This window comes from Melozone crissalis, unplaced genomic scaffold, assembly GCF_028551555.1.
Source record: "Melozone crissalis strain CALT ecotype California unplaced genomic scaffold, PUWL_Pcris_2 ptg000016l_1, whole genome shotgun sequence".
Taxonomy (NCBI): domain Eukaryota; kingdom Metazoa; phylum Chordata; class Aves; order Passeriformes; family Passerellidae; genus Melozone; species Melozone crissalis.
Window position 1 is genome coordinate 37,364,858 of NW_026535794.1, and position 18,282 is coordinate 37,383,139.

An 18,282-nucleotide genomic window follows, 5' to 3' on the forward strand; every position below is an offset into this window, starting at 1 on the left:
CGGGGACCGCCGGTCCCTGCGCTGCCCCGCCCCACCCGGCTCCGCTACAGGTGGATATAGGTGGCTTTTCCCCGGCTCCCTGCTCTCCTCCAGCCCGTCCTTCCTCACGGCGGCTCTCCCCAGGCGCCCCCCTCCCCCTGGCCTTGGGAGGGGTGCGGGGAGGGGGCGGGGGCGCGCCCCCCGCACCTGTGCGCGCCCCCCGCACCTGTGCGCGGCTCCCGGGGCGGGAGCGCCGTGCGGGGCCGGGGCTGACGAGCGGGGGGCTCCCGGCGCCGGAGGCGGCGCGGCGGCATCCCCATCCTCCTTCTCCTCCCTATCCCTCCGCCTCCTCCCTCCCTACCTTCCCCCGGCCGCCCTCTGCACTTTCTTCTCGAGCCACCCTCGTAGACAAACTTTGATGGGGAACCTCGCACCGCGCTGGAAAAATGCCGGTTATGAAGGGATTATTGGCACCCCAGAACACCTTCCTCGACACCATCGCCACCCGGTTTGACGGCACACGTGAGTCCGGGCTGGGGCTCCGGACTGCCGGAGAAGGGGATGCACGGGGGGCATTGCGCGCACGGTGGGAGCTTCCCCTTCCCTCCGCCCCCCGGGGGTTCCCTGGTGCCAGAAGCCGGCAATGAGGAAGGCGAGGCGAGGGAGCTCCCAGCCTCTCTCTCCTGCCTGGCTTCTCCACAGCTTTGCAGCGAGGAGAGCGCCAGGTCCCCTCCGCCTGCGATGCCGTGCGCGGGGGCTCGCAGGGGCTGAAGCTCGGCTCCCTGCGGGAAAGTTGCGCGCTGGGCTGGGGCGGCCCCCGCGCCCCGGGCAGCCCAGAGACCGCCCGGGAGAGGCACGCTCAGAGCCTGGGCTGGGCTTTCCTAGGAGGTTTCGGGAATCTATTTTGTTGAGTACCCCTAGCCTTGAGGGGGTTCGAAATGTCCCCAAAAGCTGAATTTCTGAGAGTCGGGCTCGGCAGTGGCGGAGGCTGTGGCAGGGCGTTGGTGGAGGCGGGCGGGCAGGACCGAGGGTCCCCGGCGCTGGCGGCGGTGTCGGCCCGGCTGCAGCACCACGGACAGGTCCCGGCCCGGCTCCGCTCCCCCGGGCGGGCGCTGCCGCCCCCGGCGCGGCTGCCGCGCTCCCCCTCCGGCCCTGCGGGGGGACCCGCCTGTGTCCTGACTTCTGTTTCCTCTTCAACGCGGCTAACGCATAATAAAAGGAGCAGGGAGATGGTGGATTTGGGTCAAAACGGACTGCCTTCCTTTTAATTCCCTTTTCAGAAATCTAGTCATCAACAGGGGAGAATAAACAAACTCAGGTTTGAGTTACTGTTAGCTGTTTCTTGACTGAAAACATTGCTATCTAATTGGTTTGGTATCTTCTTGATTATTGGCATTCCCTTTGTGGTTTAATTACCGTGTGATTAAGACAGCTGAACTGTGATTACTGAATCAGCAAGTTGTAAACCGTCAAGAAAATGATGCAGTCACAGAGATCAATTGCAGAGAAGCACAGAACTGCATTATAACTGCTCTGCTAGTCTGGGGATATACAGATAATTATGATCCAGGGTTGTGTGTAACTGATACTTCACTATAGAGCAATCTTTTGTAAGGCTACTTAGATGTACCATTAAATTCCTTTGACGACAGAACTCAAAGTCCTTTCCCACCATCCTCCAACCTTTTATTCCTACAAAGTGTATGGGTATTATTTACTGCGTATTGGAGCATGTGGCTCATATTAGAGTTTTGTTGCTGATACTGCTGTTTGCCAGAAAAGCAATCCTTCCCTTTGTGCTCAGGACCCTCCCCCTACACAATGGTTTCCTTTCAAAGGATGAAGCACACAGCCTGTGAGCTGTACACACAAACACTTCACATATTCTATACTGTTCTTCAAAGATTCAATTTAGCAAGCAACATTAGTGATGACATCCAGGTCTCTTATTAAATAAAACACCAGAAAAATGTCTAATCCCCATTTTCTCACTGACACCAACAGGCGAGTGTGGTAGAAGGCTCTTTTCTTAGCTGGATTCTACACCCATATTGAGCTCCTTTTTAAGAAAATAATTTTGCTGACTTTCACAAAGTGAAGGACTGACCTTTTCTTAAACAAAAAACAGACCCCAGCATCTTACATTGAAATTTAATGCTAACAACTCATCTGCTTTTTCCTGGGATATAATTGAAAAAGAATGTAATTAGGTGTTTAAGTTCACCAGAGAGTGCAGCACATTATCTATTTATTAGAGTCATTGAAATATTTGTTTTTAGTTAGCCTTTCAGAATCTGGCTTAAATATTAAACAGGTGTATTCTAGAAGTTCTCATTGTATGATCATTTGCATGTGAAATATTCCAGGACATTCACAGAGAAAAATGTTTTATGTACTATGTGGTTTTACACCTAGAAGAACTTTGAAGGAAGACACTATTCCATGGAAAACTGCTGACATGTCTCTTAAAATACAGAATAATGTAGCATCTCCTTTAGAGCGTTAAAGTGATGAATCAGCTTTATGTCATCTGAAACAAAGTTTCAGAAATAGAAATTATTTCAGTTCAGAAACAGTTCACCTGCTTTGTGGATTTGGAAATGCTAAATTAAAATATAAAATTAATACTTCTTTAACTGGCCAAAAAATTTCAAATAAAAAAGCACAATTTTTCAAAATATGTGTACATATCTGACCATCAAGTAGAAAAATTAAAACCAATTTATTTTTAATTTAAATTGCCTGTGTGGCTGGTATCCCTGAGCTTGCTCAGGTGGCTAAAGCTAGAAGTAGTACCCATGGCTAATCCTTGCAGCAATCAGTCCCATGCCTTACTAGTTTTATGGATGATACAGTCTGTGGAAAGGGTAGGATTGATACATGGCACTGAACCTGAGGTTATGTTTCATAACCTTTGACCTCCCACATGCTGATATTTAAATGTTAAAATAATGTCTCGTGTCCAATGCCTTTTTTTTCTTTTCTTTTTTTTTTTTTTTTTTTGCTGTTGTTTTAATACAGTCTGTAGTTAACAGACCTCTTTTCAGTTTAAGCCTCTGGGAAGGATATATTGTGTTGTCATCAGTGATAGACTAATCCACCAATGCATCTTTAATCCAGAAGAGGGATAATTCTAATTCCGGGCAAAAGTGCAAGAAGGGATTTCAGATAATATTAGAAAATATGCTTTGGTTTGCACGGAATTTTCAAAATTTCATTGACAGAACTTTTTAAACTATGCAATTGCAGTGATTTATGTCTAATTAGCAGTTATAAATTTCACTATGAAATACAGCATATCTCAAAAAATGTATAAAACAAGTTCTTGACAGGTTCTTCAGCTGCTCAGAATTCTCCCAGTAGATTTTTTTTTCAGTATGTTACACATCAGTATTCTTTACATATAAAACCAATAATATGTGCTAAAGAAAACAATTAGATTAATGTTGGGGTTACTATTAGCTGTGCAGGAGATTGCAGAAGTCTCCTGCAAATTTCCCATTACCTGTGTTGCACATGTGGAAGAGCAGCATTGAAGGTTTGCTTCTCTGGATTTCCATGGCAGAGCTCTTGGCTCTGCCTGTGTGCTGTCATACAGACACCTTCTTCCAACTCAAAAATATCTTTTGTGGTCCTGCATCTTAATTTAAGTTAATGGTTTCTCACAATGTTTTCCTCTCCATCCAAAATGTAAACACTAAATCATCCAAAGACTTTTTGCCCCCTCTGTGAACAATGTGTTTATTGCCTATGTGGAAAACAAGCACAAGCATTTCAAATGAGTGATGTGGGGTTTAGGGGGTTTGGTTGGTTTAGTTTTGTTTTGCTTTTTATATTTTCAAGACAAAATAACATTTTAAAGTGTGAAAATATTTCAAATATAAACCTATAATTAACCCCACCATGAAATATTATGAAACTGAATGTCTGAAGCGAGTTATTACACTTCAAACTTTTGAATGGAAAATTTGCATATTGCTGCTTCTTAACCCTATTTAGATTAGGCAAAGCATTCAGAAATAGTTGCATGGTAGGAAATTATGTTCTATTGTTTTCATATATATATACACATATACATAAATATTCTTCATGCACTATTTATTTATTTTAATATATTAAATACACACCAAAGTCATGGTTTCTGGAAATGTGTGAGACTTTCTCAGGGAGTAAAGTTAACAGAGATTCAGCAAATAGCCTTATTAATTTTTATTTTAAAAAGAACAACAATTTTGTGGATGGTTATACTATGAAATGACAGCTGAAATTCTATAATTATCTCCTGTCTGTCATATGTGATCAGATGCCAAATTAAGTGTGTACTTCACATTCTTTTGACAATTTTAAACTATTTTACACTTGATCTTCGATCAAGCTGAGTAAATTTCATCTTGCTCAGTGTCAATGGTGATAATTTATTAATTCTCTATTTGCTGAACAACTTCTACATTCAAATATATTTTCCAATTAAAGTCGTGCTCAAGTGCTAACAAAAGGATCTTTGCACCTAAACAGCAATTTTCATAACTGTTTGGTTTTTTTCCTTCCTGATAAAATGGAATCAGCTTTCTGATTGATTTAGTTACCCTTGAGGTGTGATTGAAAAGCACCTGATGAGAACATACAGATTTAAGCACACCAAAAGTGATGTCAGCACACTTCTGCTGGCACCATGGGTAGAACCAAGGTTGTCTCTTCTGCATCATTGTCAGTTGGTAGAGAGCTGAAAGCCTTTGTGTGCAGTGATCTTTCCAGATTGCAGGGTCAGATTCCTCCCCCACTCTTTCCCAGCTACCCCCAGCACTTGCTTTCCTGTCTCACAAACAAACTGGTGATGTCTGCTAGGTTGAACCAATGAACTAACACTTTCTGCAACTTTGTTGTCAAATTCTGTCTCATTCAGGGTGAATCCTGTCCTCTCTACACCAGTCAGTGTGTTGCTTAATAGTATCACAGAAACTTCAAAAGCAGAAAAGTGCTTCTTGGCTTCCTGGGGGTTCTACCTCACACAGGCTCAAGGAATTGCAGCAGTGTCAGGTGTAGGGAAGCAACAGCTGAGTTTCCAGGGGGAGGAAGCTTTTCATCAGACTCCAGGATCAGAATGTTCCACCTGACAAAGACAAAATATGCTCCAGTTACACACTGGGAGCAGAGTGGCTGGAAAGCTGTCCAGCAGAAAAGTCCCTTGGGGTGCTGGGTGGCAGCTGGCTGAACCTGAGCCAGTGTGTGACATCCTAGCCTGTTTTAGGAATTGTGGGGCCAGTTGGACCAGGGCAGTGATCACAGACCATACATGGCGTTGGTGAGGCTGCAACTTAAACACAGTGTCCAGTTCTGGGCCCCTCAGTTCAGGAAGGACATTGAGGTGCTGGAGTGGGTACAGAGCAGGAAAATGAAGCTGGTGAAGGGTCTGGAGAGAATGTCCTATGAGGAGCAGCTGAGGGAACTAGGGTTGTTTAGCCTGGAGGAAAGGAGTCTCAGGGAGACCTTATCACTCTCCACAACTGCCTGAAAGGAGGCTGTAGCCAGGTGGGGATTGGTCTCTTCTTCCAGGCAACCAGTGACAGGATTAGAGGACACAGTCTCAAGCTATCCTAGGGGAAGCTTAGGTTGGGCTTTAGAAATAAATTTATCACTATCCCTGCAGGTGTGCAAGGAAAGACTGGATATGGCACTTGCTGTAAACATGGTGATGTTCAGTCCTAGGTTGGACTTGATGGTCTCAGGGGTATTTTCCAACTGAGTTGATTCTGAGATTCTGTAAAATCCTGCGATCAAGGAAGGGTGACTCAAACTGTGATAAGCACTGATCAAAGTCAAAGAGAATTCAAAGCAGTGACAGTGGAAAATCTGGTGGTCTGTCAAACTGTCCTTCTGAAGGAATAAGAGCAGAGAAGCTGGTCAAATTCTTTGTCATAGAGATGGGGTGAGTGGGCCAGAGGGAAATTTCCAAAGATACTTCTATTCTTGCTCCTATGTTAATCCAGAATTGTTTAGTGCTTTTACTCATATCCTTGAACAAGTAAATAATGTGGTGTTGTGAACTAATCATTTGTCTCTGGAAAAATATACAGTCAACACTGGAAAGAATATTGCCTGTTCTCAGCTCAGAGCCTCAAAAAAGCAGACCTTGCCTCTCTCAACTTTTCTCTTTAAGATGTGACCAGCACTGCACCTTGCTGTAACTCCATTACTAAAAAAGGCAAATATGATTTTTAATATAAACCAGGGATTGGATGCTGGAACCTGTTTTGTATTGTTGCTTTTTGCTGGAAGTAACCAAGTGGCTAGATTAGGCAGCTAACTGGAAAATCTTTTCCTCATCTTTTGGCACAAGTTTTAGGGGTGTAGAACTTCATAATTTAAGGTCAGTTTATCTGTTTTTCTTCACTTTCAGCAATTAGAGCGAATTCTGATTCTAGCTTGAGCTAAAATTGGACCTGAAAGATGGAATTGGAAGGGTTTCAAGGCATCTTAAGACCATATTTTGCTTAATTTTTTAGTTTTAGTCCTAAGGATCTGATTCAAGCAAACAAAAATGTATTCAGGCATTATTTTTAATGTGCAATCACTTTAAAACCATGAAAAATGGTCATTACTGCATGTTTTATTCAGAGTCTATGTTATTGCTAGAAAAAATACTGATTTATTCAAATTCCTGGGTGATGTTCTCTTATTTTTTGCTAGACAGAAATAAGGCAGGATGACAATTCTGTAGTTCCTCCATTCAGAGACTATATAATTCAGTAATCACACTAATCTTAGATTAGTATTATAAATATAAAGTTGGATTAATAGCACACATCATCACTTCAGAAATAAACCCTGTATTTGAATTCAAGGCAAGCATTTGAGATTTAAGAGTGAAAATATACATTAAATAAGGGATATTTTTTCTTAGTAACAAAATAATATTATCTTCTGTATTGTTTTTCGGTGGAAACTTGATTCACAGTGCAGTGATCAAATCAAATCTGTATATTTGAAGTTACATATATTTGAATGAACGTGTAGTTTGTGTTAGTGGAAGAATTTTTTTAGTGTTTCTAAACCATAGATGATTATCTGGATTCCCACTGGAGAGTTTCTGTAAAAGTACCTTTATTCCCTTCCCCAGACATATATTACTTTTTTCTCTGTCTATGCATTTCAATGAGTAAATAGATTCTCCTAGAAAGAGATTTCTCTTATGGCTATCATTACATTTGTACATTCAACTTCTATTATCAATTTTTATTTTATTTGTGCAGGTAGCAATTCTATATGCATTCCCAGCCTTTTTGGATGTAAAGGCAAGATGCTCAGAGTATTTTTCAGGGCTCTAAAGAGTAGAAATGCAACAAAAACACTGCCTCAAGCACATGTAGGAGTGTAAACAAATAGATGTACATGAATATATTAAAATATATCAGGCAAGATAGGGGTTTACAGAGCATTCACTGCTCCTAGTACTAGTCTGAGGAAATGAATTTTTGAGAGAAAAACAAGGTACATATATTGCATGTGCTGTAGCCTGGAAAAGGTTAACAAAGACAGTTGCTACAGCAGTTTTGCATCATCACAAGCAAGCTCATCTTACCTTGTGTTAAAGTGACTAAAAGGAAAAAGCAGGTAAGGAGCAACCTGCTCATAGAGTAATTTTGTTTCTTGCCCACTCACTCTAAAAATAAATAAATAAGAAATAGGGAAAAAAGAAAGGATGGCAATAGAAGGAGGTGGGGGAAGGGGAAGCACAACAAGATAAGAAACAAACACAGCATTCTCAAATCTCAGAGAGGAGAGAGATTTCCTTAACAGCAAGAAAAAAAGTCTTCTTTTGTGCTTTATCTTGCCAAGAGCTTCTGGCTCCTTCTGTTTTCTGGGACTGATAGTAGTATTCAAAGACTTTGGAACAGGTGTTGTTCTTAAAATACAAGCGCATTCAATGTTGAACTTGACATTAAATATCGTCTGAGCATCCCTAAAGCTTAATGCTGGCTGTCAATCATTTCAGGGACAGCTGAAGACAATTGTGTTATGGAGAAATATGTCTTCCCTGTTGATCTTTTGAAGAGAGAACAGCTTCCAGTGTGCCAGCATTCAATTAGCTTTTTCCTCAGTCCTTAATCCTAGACTCCTAGTCATCAGAAGTATTTTGGTTTTTTTCTCTTTTTTAAACTTATAGAAATATAGAAGGATTCATTCTGAGCTGAATAGACCTGAAATTCATTGTTACAGCTTTTTTTGGTGGCCTTTTCTTTTTGCCATCCATCTCACTCAATAGTTAGTTATGACATGTGACTAGGCATCTTATTCCAGAGGTATGAAAGAGAATTCTGAGCTGGTCCTTGTGTCATTTATTTGATGTTTAGAATGAGAAAACTTTCCTTGGACAAATAACTTGATTTTTTTTTTCCCTCTAAATGTCAGATAACTCCTGGACAAGTGATGAGTGTGTTTTTGCATAAGTTCTGCCTTTTCTTACATTTTTAGTTAGGAATTTCTCACAAACTATTTTAGGAATTTACACTGATATGAAAAACAATAGAGAAACTATATTATTTTAGAGGAAAATACTTTTGCAGAAAAAACAATCTTCTTTGTGGAAGATCAAAAGGACTCTTAGGAGAGTAAAAACCTTCAAAAGTCAATAATAATCACAGTGTATCATTGACAAGCTCTTTTCTCTACTTTTTTTGTGTGTTTTTTAATGGTTGAAATCAAAATACATGGTATTTTAATCCACTTTTTTCTTTTTTCTGTATGAATTATGTTTGTGAGATGATAAGATATTCACTGCATTTATTAAACTGGATTGTTTCTTTACTGTGTTAAAAGATCTTGAGGTTTGGAATTTGGACTTAACATTTTATTTTTTTCACTTCCAGAACAGTGGGAAGAAGAATGCACCTCATAAAACATGTAGTTACAGAATTATATGTTAGTGATTTAAATAATTAAAAGTTCAATGTAGAAAAGAATAGTTAATAAATATTAATGAAAGGTCTTGAGCTACGCATTTGCCAAGATTAAGGAAAATTAACAGGATCACTGATTTACAGAGGAATATATATAGCTGTAAGTTGTGTCTGCTTCAGTGCTGTAATAATTGGGTGACAGCATGGGAGGAAAAAGGTGAGAGAATAGTGTGGTTATGCACTATATTTTGGGGCCCTTTCAAGGTCTTACTGTAAATTAGTCTTTGTGATTTTTAAAGCATGGTTTTAATGGCCCTCTTTGAAGCAGAACTATGACTAAGTTATCTTCTTAGTCATGCTCAAGAATTCTTCTGCACTGGAAACAGAAACCAGGATGCATTAGAAATCCTGACTGTCTTTGCTACCTCTTTGTATGTTCACAGGAATATTTCTATTGGTTGTTGGTTTGTTTGGGATTTTTTTTAGTTGACATACGTGACATGTTTAGACTTCACCAGGAGAGTGACTCTGCTGGCATGCCTTGCAGAACAGGGGATGGTCCATGGACCTGTTGCCTGATCTTCCTGCCTGGAATTAGGCAGGTGGAATTAGGCTCTTCCATTGTACTGCGCTGAGCACTTTCCCTAAGGAAAGGGAGGCATGGGAGGCTTGGCCACCCACATCAGACATGTGAACTCACTGCAGCGCAGTGTGGGACCACAGACACGATTCATCCTTTACACACTTGCAGATTAAAGCATACTTCCAGATTTTATTCTGATAGGGTGGAGATTTGCATCCAACTATTTTCAATTCCCTGTAAAATCTTGCTATTTTCCTGTCTGAATCAACGGTTTTTGTTTCCTTCAAATTCATTAGCAATTACAGTTAATTATTAATGAACAAATTATTGTACCTGTAGAGAGTAGCCATAAGTGATGTATGAATTTTGAAAAAGCAGTCTCTTATCCTTTAAGAACCTTTAAAAAACCCAGATTATAAGCAACCTTAAACACAGAATTGATTATTTTTTTAAAAAGTTTACTTACAGAGTGTACTGCAGTGGTGATTGATTTTTAGAGGTAAGGGATAGTCCTGGGTGGTAAAGTGTACAAGTGATATTTGGCCAAGAAAGGAAAAAGGAGGGAGCAGCTGTGAGGAAGCAGAGATGGATTGACTGATGGGCTTGCTGAGTGAGCAGCAGGCATTGCTCTGGAATGAACCAAACGTTTCCGCACGCTGCTGATCGATCCCTGCAGCAGAGGCAGTGATCAACAACAGTCAGGATGGACAGGGGGAAATCGCTGCAGACATTTAAACACATCAGTCATGACTCTTACATAAATAAGACAAGCAGGTGTGGAACTGTGTTGATACTGCTGTGAGCAGGATCCAGATGGGGATTTGGGATTTTGGTTCCAATTACAACTCGGTGCTAACCATCAAATTAAGATTTTGGGAGCAGTAACTCTTGGAGAAATGCAGAGACTTTGCTGCCTACATCCAATTGGAGCTATCTGAATTGCAGTTCCCCCTCCTGCTTTTGTTCTGATCCAATAAGACAGTTATGTATCAAAAATGTGCTTCCTTTTGATGCCAACAGTACCTTCAGAAAAGCAATTATCTATCTGGACATTTCAACACTTAGTATTTCAAATAAGCTTATAAATAGAGAAACATATATGCTGGTGGTAACCTGCTTTAATTACAGTTGAAATCATTCTTCAGATAGGATAAGCACTTCATTTATTAATTTTCCTGCTGATATGTGTCTCCTGGGAATGATTGCTTGAACTGTCAGGGGAGCTACAGACCTTCAGTTTCTGTCTTTTGTAGTGAATTATTGTAATGTTGCTAATTTTTGCTGGGTTTTTTTGTGGGTATGCTTTTTAAGCATATACAATCACCACAACCTCACACTGTAACAATCTCATCTGGAATATATCAAATTACTGAAGCAATAACTTTATATAAATAGGTATGATCACTCAAAGAAAAAGGTGGAAATAAAAACAGCCACTTCATGCATCAATAAGTCAGATGTGAAGTGCAGGTAAATAGTTAACTGGCACTCTCACAAGTGATAAGCATGAGGAGTGTCTCTTCCAGGGAAGCAGCAGACTAAGTTCAGGGAAATAAAATTCATTTAATAAATAAATAATCTGGTATTATAGTAATTATTTTGCAGTTTCATTTTATTCTTAGTTTAAAAGCAAGTTTCCCTTTTATGAGTCCAGTGTAGGCAAGGTCCTCTCACTTCCTCTCACAAGGAAGACAAAGGCCAGAAAACCCAACAGTAGAAATACTGTGTGACCCACACCATGATGGATGGATCTTAATAAGCTGAGTTTTAGGAGCTGAGTGAAATAATTACAAGTAAAGCTAAGAGGTTACAATTAATTGGGAGAATATTATTAGGTTTTTCCCCAGCCTGATATGGTTGATATGTCAGTTTATTTGAACTGTCATTGAAAATAATGCCTCTAGGTGCTCTATTAAAGGTTGTGAGACATCTTCTGCCAACTTTACGTATTCTGTTTTATGGTATGACTTTCTAAGAAAAGCAAGAATGAAGAAGAAAGAAGTTTTTTTGCATTTACAGAATGAAGGAATTGGCTTCTAATCTTTTGGATGCTCAGAAGTCTATAAAATTGATAGCTTGTATTTAATTAAGATGTACATAACTATTTATTCAATGAACTATTTTTCTAAAGTGAAGTTAATGAGAAAGAATCCTTGTTTCTTAGTTTGATAGTAGCTGTTTTTCTAGCTAATAAATTTTGACATATTGCTGTGCTGAGAACAGTGATTTTATTTCATCTGTTTTACTGCTTAGAGTATTGTAGCAGTTTGCACAGCGCTTCAATGTTTTGGTGCTCATTTATCATGGCTAATTCATGGCTTCCAGGGAGGATCTGTGAATGGCACAATAAACTAAATGTAATAACAGAATAGTTTGCTCCTGGAAGCAGGTGCTTCCTGATAAGTTTTTCAGGCTTGGCTAACAAAGTTTGTGGCAGCAAAATAATGCAGTGAGTGTTCTAATAGTTTGGCTGTGCAAAAAAATTGAATCCTTCCTTTTTGACAGACCAGTATTTTCTTTGGCACATAACACAATGCCATCTTGGGCCACATGATGCAGAATATCTCGGGGGCTGTTGATGAAAATTTGGATATGTCTTTCAGCCAGGCTCAGTCCATCTGCAGGGCTTGCTGTTCTGCTGCAGGGAAGCACCAATACTTCTCTTGTTCTGGGAACCTCTTTTCCAGATACGTCCTTGAATCACAAATGAAGTGTCAGAGCTGGCATCTACATAAACAGTGTGGACCCCTGGCAGGAAAAGGTCCAAATTACAGCACTGTCTGATGGTCACAGGCCTGTCTGCTGGGATTGTGAGGCAAGAGTCAAGAGCTGTTCTCTGTATTTTCAAGAAAGTAAAATAATCCCCAGAAATAAATTAAATTTTTGACAAAAATTTAATTTCTTTCTGGTAGCATTGCTGCTCCATACTGAGGGATATGTCTGTACACTTGCTAAATCCTCAATAGCTCCTACATGAATTTTATACTTGCACTTAAAATCAAACTTGTGGTGTAATTACAGAAAACAACCCAAAATATATTTGGCAAAAGGCAAAAAAAATTCTTCTGTTTTTAATTATCTGAAATTTTGGATCAGTCCTGAAATTTTATCAAGTTTTAAGCTTTAGAAGTAATTTTCAGTAACCTTTCACATTTTATTACTCATGAAATGTCATGATGACCAAAATAATTTCAAGATCTCTTGTAACATCTAGGTATTTCTGTTGTTAAAATATGGTGCTAGAGAATATAATAGCTACAGCAGAAGAGAAATAGAGAAGTAAAAAAAGTGAAGGCTGTATCTCATTTTCAGAAGTGCAAATTACTATGAGAGTTGCAGATGCAAGACTTTCACCACTAAAAACCACCCTTGCACCTTATCTATCCTATTCTTGCCATGAAAGGGACACGTTTCACACCCTTAATCCTTCCAGCATGGTTCCTTTATATGAATGGATTGTTGCACATGAGAAGCATATTTCCATCCCTGTCTTTCCAAAATTATTCCTATAAAATGACATCCTGACAAGACCAGAGTAGCTGGAAATGTTAAACTTGGCTTAGACTGTACTGATGACAAACAGGAAGGAGCAAAGCATGGAACTAGATAGTCTAGGCCACAGAAGCTCATCTTGCATTAGAAACAGAAAATATCTTGCTTTTTCTAATCTTATAATGATCTCCATCACAGACTTTGAAGAAATGAAGAGGATTTTTCATGACAGGAGATTTGTAACAACCTACACTATGATGAAACAGCACGTCTATAAAGAGCAATTCTATCTTTACTTGCAATGCATATCTTTCAGAACATTAACGCTCAGTCAGCAAGACAAAAACTTTTCATATAAATGTGGTTTTAAATGTCCAGGAGGAAAAAAATGTTCCCCTAAAAATGTACTCTACTTTCCAAAAAGTTATTCTAATGACACAGATTTCACGTAGCTTTCAGACCTAAATCAGAAAGGAAATTGCATAAATGTTTAAAAGGGAAAAAAAGCCTCAAAATAAAAGAGGAACTCAAACTTACATCATTGAAAATGTGGCAATAATAAATTTATGTATTTTATCACATTGATATATTTTTATTTCAGAACTTCAGGATTGCAATATTGTGTTATACCACATTTTGGGAAGCATCAAAAACAGAATAGCTTTTACTGGTATTAACTGCATTTTCTGAGGGACAGCCGAATTTGTTTTCAATCTACTGAAAGTAAAAATAGAACTACTATGAATACTCTAAGGTGTCACAGTATGTTTTCCTGCTTTCTAAATCATCAAGACCAGAACCTCCCAGCACTTCAACCAAGTGCACTTAGCTGCTTCTTCGATGTCGTATCTTTTCCAATTCCTTCCATTCCAGCTGGATACCAGTGACCCAACCTGACTTTCTCCCAAGACAGCTCTCGACCCGGCTCAGATCAGTTGCAAAATTTCTTTTGCCAAGTGTGAGAGAGTTGTCCTTGAAGTGTGGGGACATTTAGTTGCTTCCTCGTTCACCAGGCTAACTGTAAAAGGACTCGGAGGTTTTATTTCCACAAATAATACACAGGTTCCAAACAGGTTTGTGAGAACAACAGCACAAGCCCAAATTTTTCTCCATAACTTAAATATAAAATCAGTGATGAGAAATTAAAACCTTTAGACCCTAGCCCTGTACTGATCACCTTTATTATGCAGTGAAAATGGTACCAATTCAAATGGATAGCTGGCAAATTACTTTGGATAATCCTTTTCTCTTTGTTTTTAATTAATAATTTTGTTTCCTAATTTCACAAAGTGCTGAAATTCTAACATTTAATATTTGTTAAAGTCTTAGAGATAAAAATCTCTTCAGCTCTTGCAAATATATGAAAGGGGTAAAAAATTAATCTTTGTGCCAAAGAATCCTTGTTTACCCTTGCAGCTGAGCTGCTATATGAATATTCTGTAATCCAGTACAGTCAAGCTGACACTGAAATTTTGTGAAATTAGGGCACAAGTCATTTTTCTCCTGGCTATTTTATAAAACTTATTGTGTTTCCTCTTCCCTGATAAATATTGCTGAAAATAGGCTGGAGGTTTAGTGTTGAGAGGAGAGGAGATGGGGAGAAGAATCTGAGGTGTATGGGAAACACAGCCACTTAAGTCCTGTTTATTACAAAAAGCAGCAGTACATTAAAACTTCCTTGAGAGATTCAGCAAGCATGGGCAATCCATTGCAGTTCAAATATCACCCTTTAGAACACTCTGAAATAGACACCTAACTGATTCTGTATTGAAGCTTTCCAATTTAAGGCTTTTTTGGCTTCAGTAACCTGAAATAAATGTGATGCATTAAGTCTGACTCTATTGCTGTGAGGGAGAAAATAAATCAGTTCAAATGCTCAGAAGATAGTCATATATGCTATTTGTCCTCCTTGCTATTTTAGACAGAAGGGGTTTTTTTAGCACTGAATACCTCTGAAAGGTATGGTGAATGTTGCACTATTTTTCTTTGCTGAACTGGTTCAAGTTATTTGCAGAATGGAGTACAGGAAGGTGATTTTTTTTTTCTTTTGTCTGCAGAGGGAATCTTACATTGCTAATCTTTAGTGCTTCTTGGATGCACTCTAATTAGAGGTCCAAAATAGAATGTATAACTCCCCTTCATAGCTGCATAAAACTTATAAGAATCTCGTAATAGCTCCTCTGAAATCTCTCATATCTGGAAATAGTGAAACCAATTATGTTTGAGAGTTGCCTTTTTCTGCTTTTATGGAAGGATCTTGCATAACACCCTGAGAAGCACACCTCTTAAGAGAACTGATGCAGAAAGTGAAAGAGTGGTCAAAAGCAGAGCCAACTAGTTTCTTGCCTTGCATTTTTTTCCATGCAGATGAATTTGAACTAATTTCATCAATAGAAATTACTGCCTAAGTGGAATAATTTATTTTCCTGAAACTATTTAGAAATAAATGACACTTAAATGAATTTTCTAACAACATTCATTTTTACACTGTTTCAGCTAAATCATATATTAGCACACAAAATGAAGCAGCTGAAGATAGTTCTGACACTTGAGAAAATACCCAAATTTTTAGCCATTAATTTAACCCATCTGGGCATCAAGAATATTTTTTTAGATATGCGTTATATTGGTAGCAGTCTTAATATGCACATCATGTGTTTTCTGATAATTAAACCATTATTTGAGTATTTATTCAGTTATTAAATATCTTTAACATTGCTGAATAGAGTTTTGGTTTTGCCCAAAAATGTACGTGAGCAAAATGAACTTAGCTGGTTTTGTTATTAGAATGAAAATCTGCTTGCTGTTTGTTTGGGTTTTTTAAAATACTGAAATAATCACTAATGTAATTGCCAATGAATCACACGTTGCACAATACTCCAAATCTTTCATGCAGTCTTTTGTGGTTTTCCTTATGAAAACAATTTCTTCCTAAAATAACAGCATTATCTGGCATGCAGTGTCTGAACATCATGTACTTACTACGTCCTCTGTTGTTAATGGTATGGTAAGGATGCATGCAATGGTAAGGATTATATCAGAGAAGTTTCCATATAAACTGAACCATTGATTTATAACATTTTATGCCATTAAGTACCTCAAAATAGTTTTATCCACTGTTAGGATGAGTTATGAAGTTATGCATTTATAACACAAAAATCAGCGGAACAGAAGTGCTTCTAAATATTCCTTCAGATTCGATGATTGTAAAATGCCAGAGCTTTATCATTAACAATGAAAAATAACTCTCCAGTTTGGTTGCCTTGGCCTGCATTCATATTTCCATGTGTAGAAATGGGGCAATAAGGAACAAGTTCCCCTGACAGATCTCAAAGTACAGATACAAAATAATTTTATACAAAATCATCCATATCTGATGAGTCAGCATGTTATATATAACTTGCAGTGCATTATCTTTTATAAGTGACTTTGTTCTTGGAAATATAATTTTCAAATAAGTCCAAGGAATGAAGTCAATTTTAAACTAAAATTTGAAACTTCTGGAGGACCAAATGTTTCAGTATCTTTATTAGGAACACACTTACTAAATAGATTGCCAGACATAAGAAGGGGACAGGCGGGTCCAGATGGTGTTTTCACCATCTGAAAAGTGTCCTTCTCTCCATTGATTAGAGTACAGAAGTATAGAATAAATGCCTGAAATTTGACAAGACAAAAGGGACCACCATTAGTCTTTTTTCACTGTGTTTAAATGGCCACAGTTAGGAAGTTCAATCATTGAGGAATACTGATTGTTTTAAATAAATTAATTTAAAATATATATTTTACATATATATATATATATATTACAGCAGGTTCTAATTGCTGCAGTGATTGAATTCAAAACCAGTTCGGAGATAAAATTTCTTTCTGACAAACCAAGTTAGTATTGATACCTGAACTTTAGTCTACTGGCCATAATTATCATCAATAGCAGGTTATATCTGCAGAGCAATGTATTGAAAGCTGTGTGCAAAATTAAAACTGGGAATGGCATTTCACAGGGTTGCTCTGATTTTACTCTAGGTCTGAACTTAATTCTGTTTTTAATGAAGTTAAATTGCAAATTAACACCCCTGTATAGCATTTGGCTTTCAATGCAGAGGTAAATAGAGTAGATGTAGAAGGAGATGAAAGTGAGAATTTGCCCACTCTAGGTTCAAAGGAAACAGGTGGGTCAGGAGCGACTGGGTTGTTGTTTGCCAGTTACCTCATGTTAGCTCATAATCCCGTAAGCCTTTGGGAGATTACTGTGAAACAGAGCAGTCCTGTAACAATGCTTCTCATAGTCATAATCAGGGAAAAACCTGTTTCCCAGTAAACAGAAGGAGCTCTGTGCACCCACCAAACCATAAGCCTTTTCAGGGTGAGCCCTCTCAGCCTGGAAATACTGACTGCTTGCGACTGTGCGCTCTCCTTCACTGCTCCTCAGGAACTCGCAACCCAGACTTCAAAAAGGAAAGAGGGCTGAAAACGTCACTCCACAGATGAGATCATTCACAGATAGAATATTTTCCATGGGAATGTTATCCTCATCTCTCCTGATACTGCTTGCAACTGTGCAAGGTGTTTCATCGCATAATGGAAAAACACACAGGCAGTAGGTTCATAGGAATACCTGATGTCTGTGCCTTGTAACATTATTATTACTTTAACTCAAACTAATGTGCATCTTTGCCTCTTGTTAAGGAGTTTGCATTAAAAATGAGGTGTGGTTTGAATAGCTCATAACAGTGGGGTTGGAACTTTAAGGTCCTTTTGAACCCTAATCATTCTATAATTCTAAGAATAGGTCTCCTATATGTCTTTTAATGTAGATAAAACCTGTATGTGTGACCCCTGTCTGGTATCTGCAGTGTGTTTCACATTTGCTGGATGCATTGCACCAATCAGAATGTCCTGCTAATTCCATGCAGTCTGTGGGTCAGGGAGAGTGGGCATGGAGACCTGGTTCATTCCTGGTCTGGAATGGCAGGAAGCATCTCTGGCGCTGTGCATGATGTCCTGTAGCAACATGCCAGATCCAGTGAGACCACAGTAATATGCACGGTAGCCTGCATTTCTGCAGTTTTCTGAAGGTGGTGATCCACATGTTGCATTAGGGTCTGTCCCTCAGTAAAGGTTTTGCCCACTATTTCTGGATTTCCCATGGTCATGCTTTCTATCTTGACTCTTCAGAAGAAAGTCCATGGCAGTGTACTGCACAAAAATATAGGAAATTAAATTCTTTCTAAGTAGGAAGATTGAGTGTGGTATGAGGGCAAATCTGAGGGGAAATTAAGATATCTGATAGTTCTAGAGTTGAGTAGAAAGGTAGCATTTTGGATGATT

General features: G+C 38.9%; 1 protein-coding gene across 1 annotated transcript in view; it reads left to right on the plus strand.

The window, feature by feature from the left end:
* Window positions 1-420: 420 nt before the first annotated feature.
* Window positions 421-18,282, plus strand: part of KCNH8 (potassium voltage-gated channel subfamily H member 8) — a 176,965-nt gene continuing 159,103 nt past the window's right edge. The window contains exon 1 of the mRNA XM_054273643.1: window positions 421-501. Coding sequence (XP_054129618.1) covers window positions 426-501 — 76 coding nt within the window. The 5' untranslated portion in view covers window positions 421-425. The remainder of the gene's footprint in view (window positions 502-18,282) is intronic.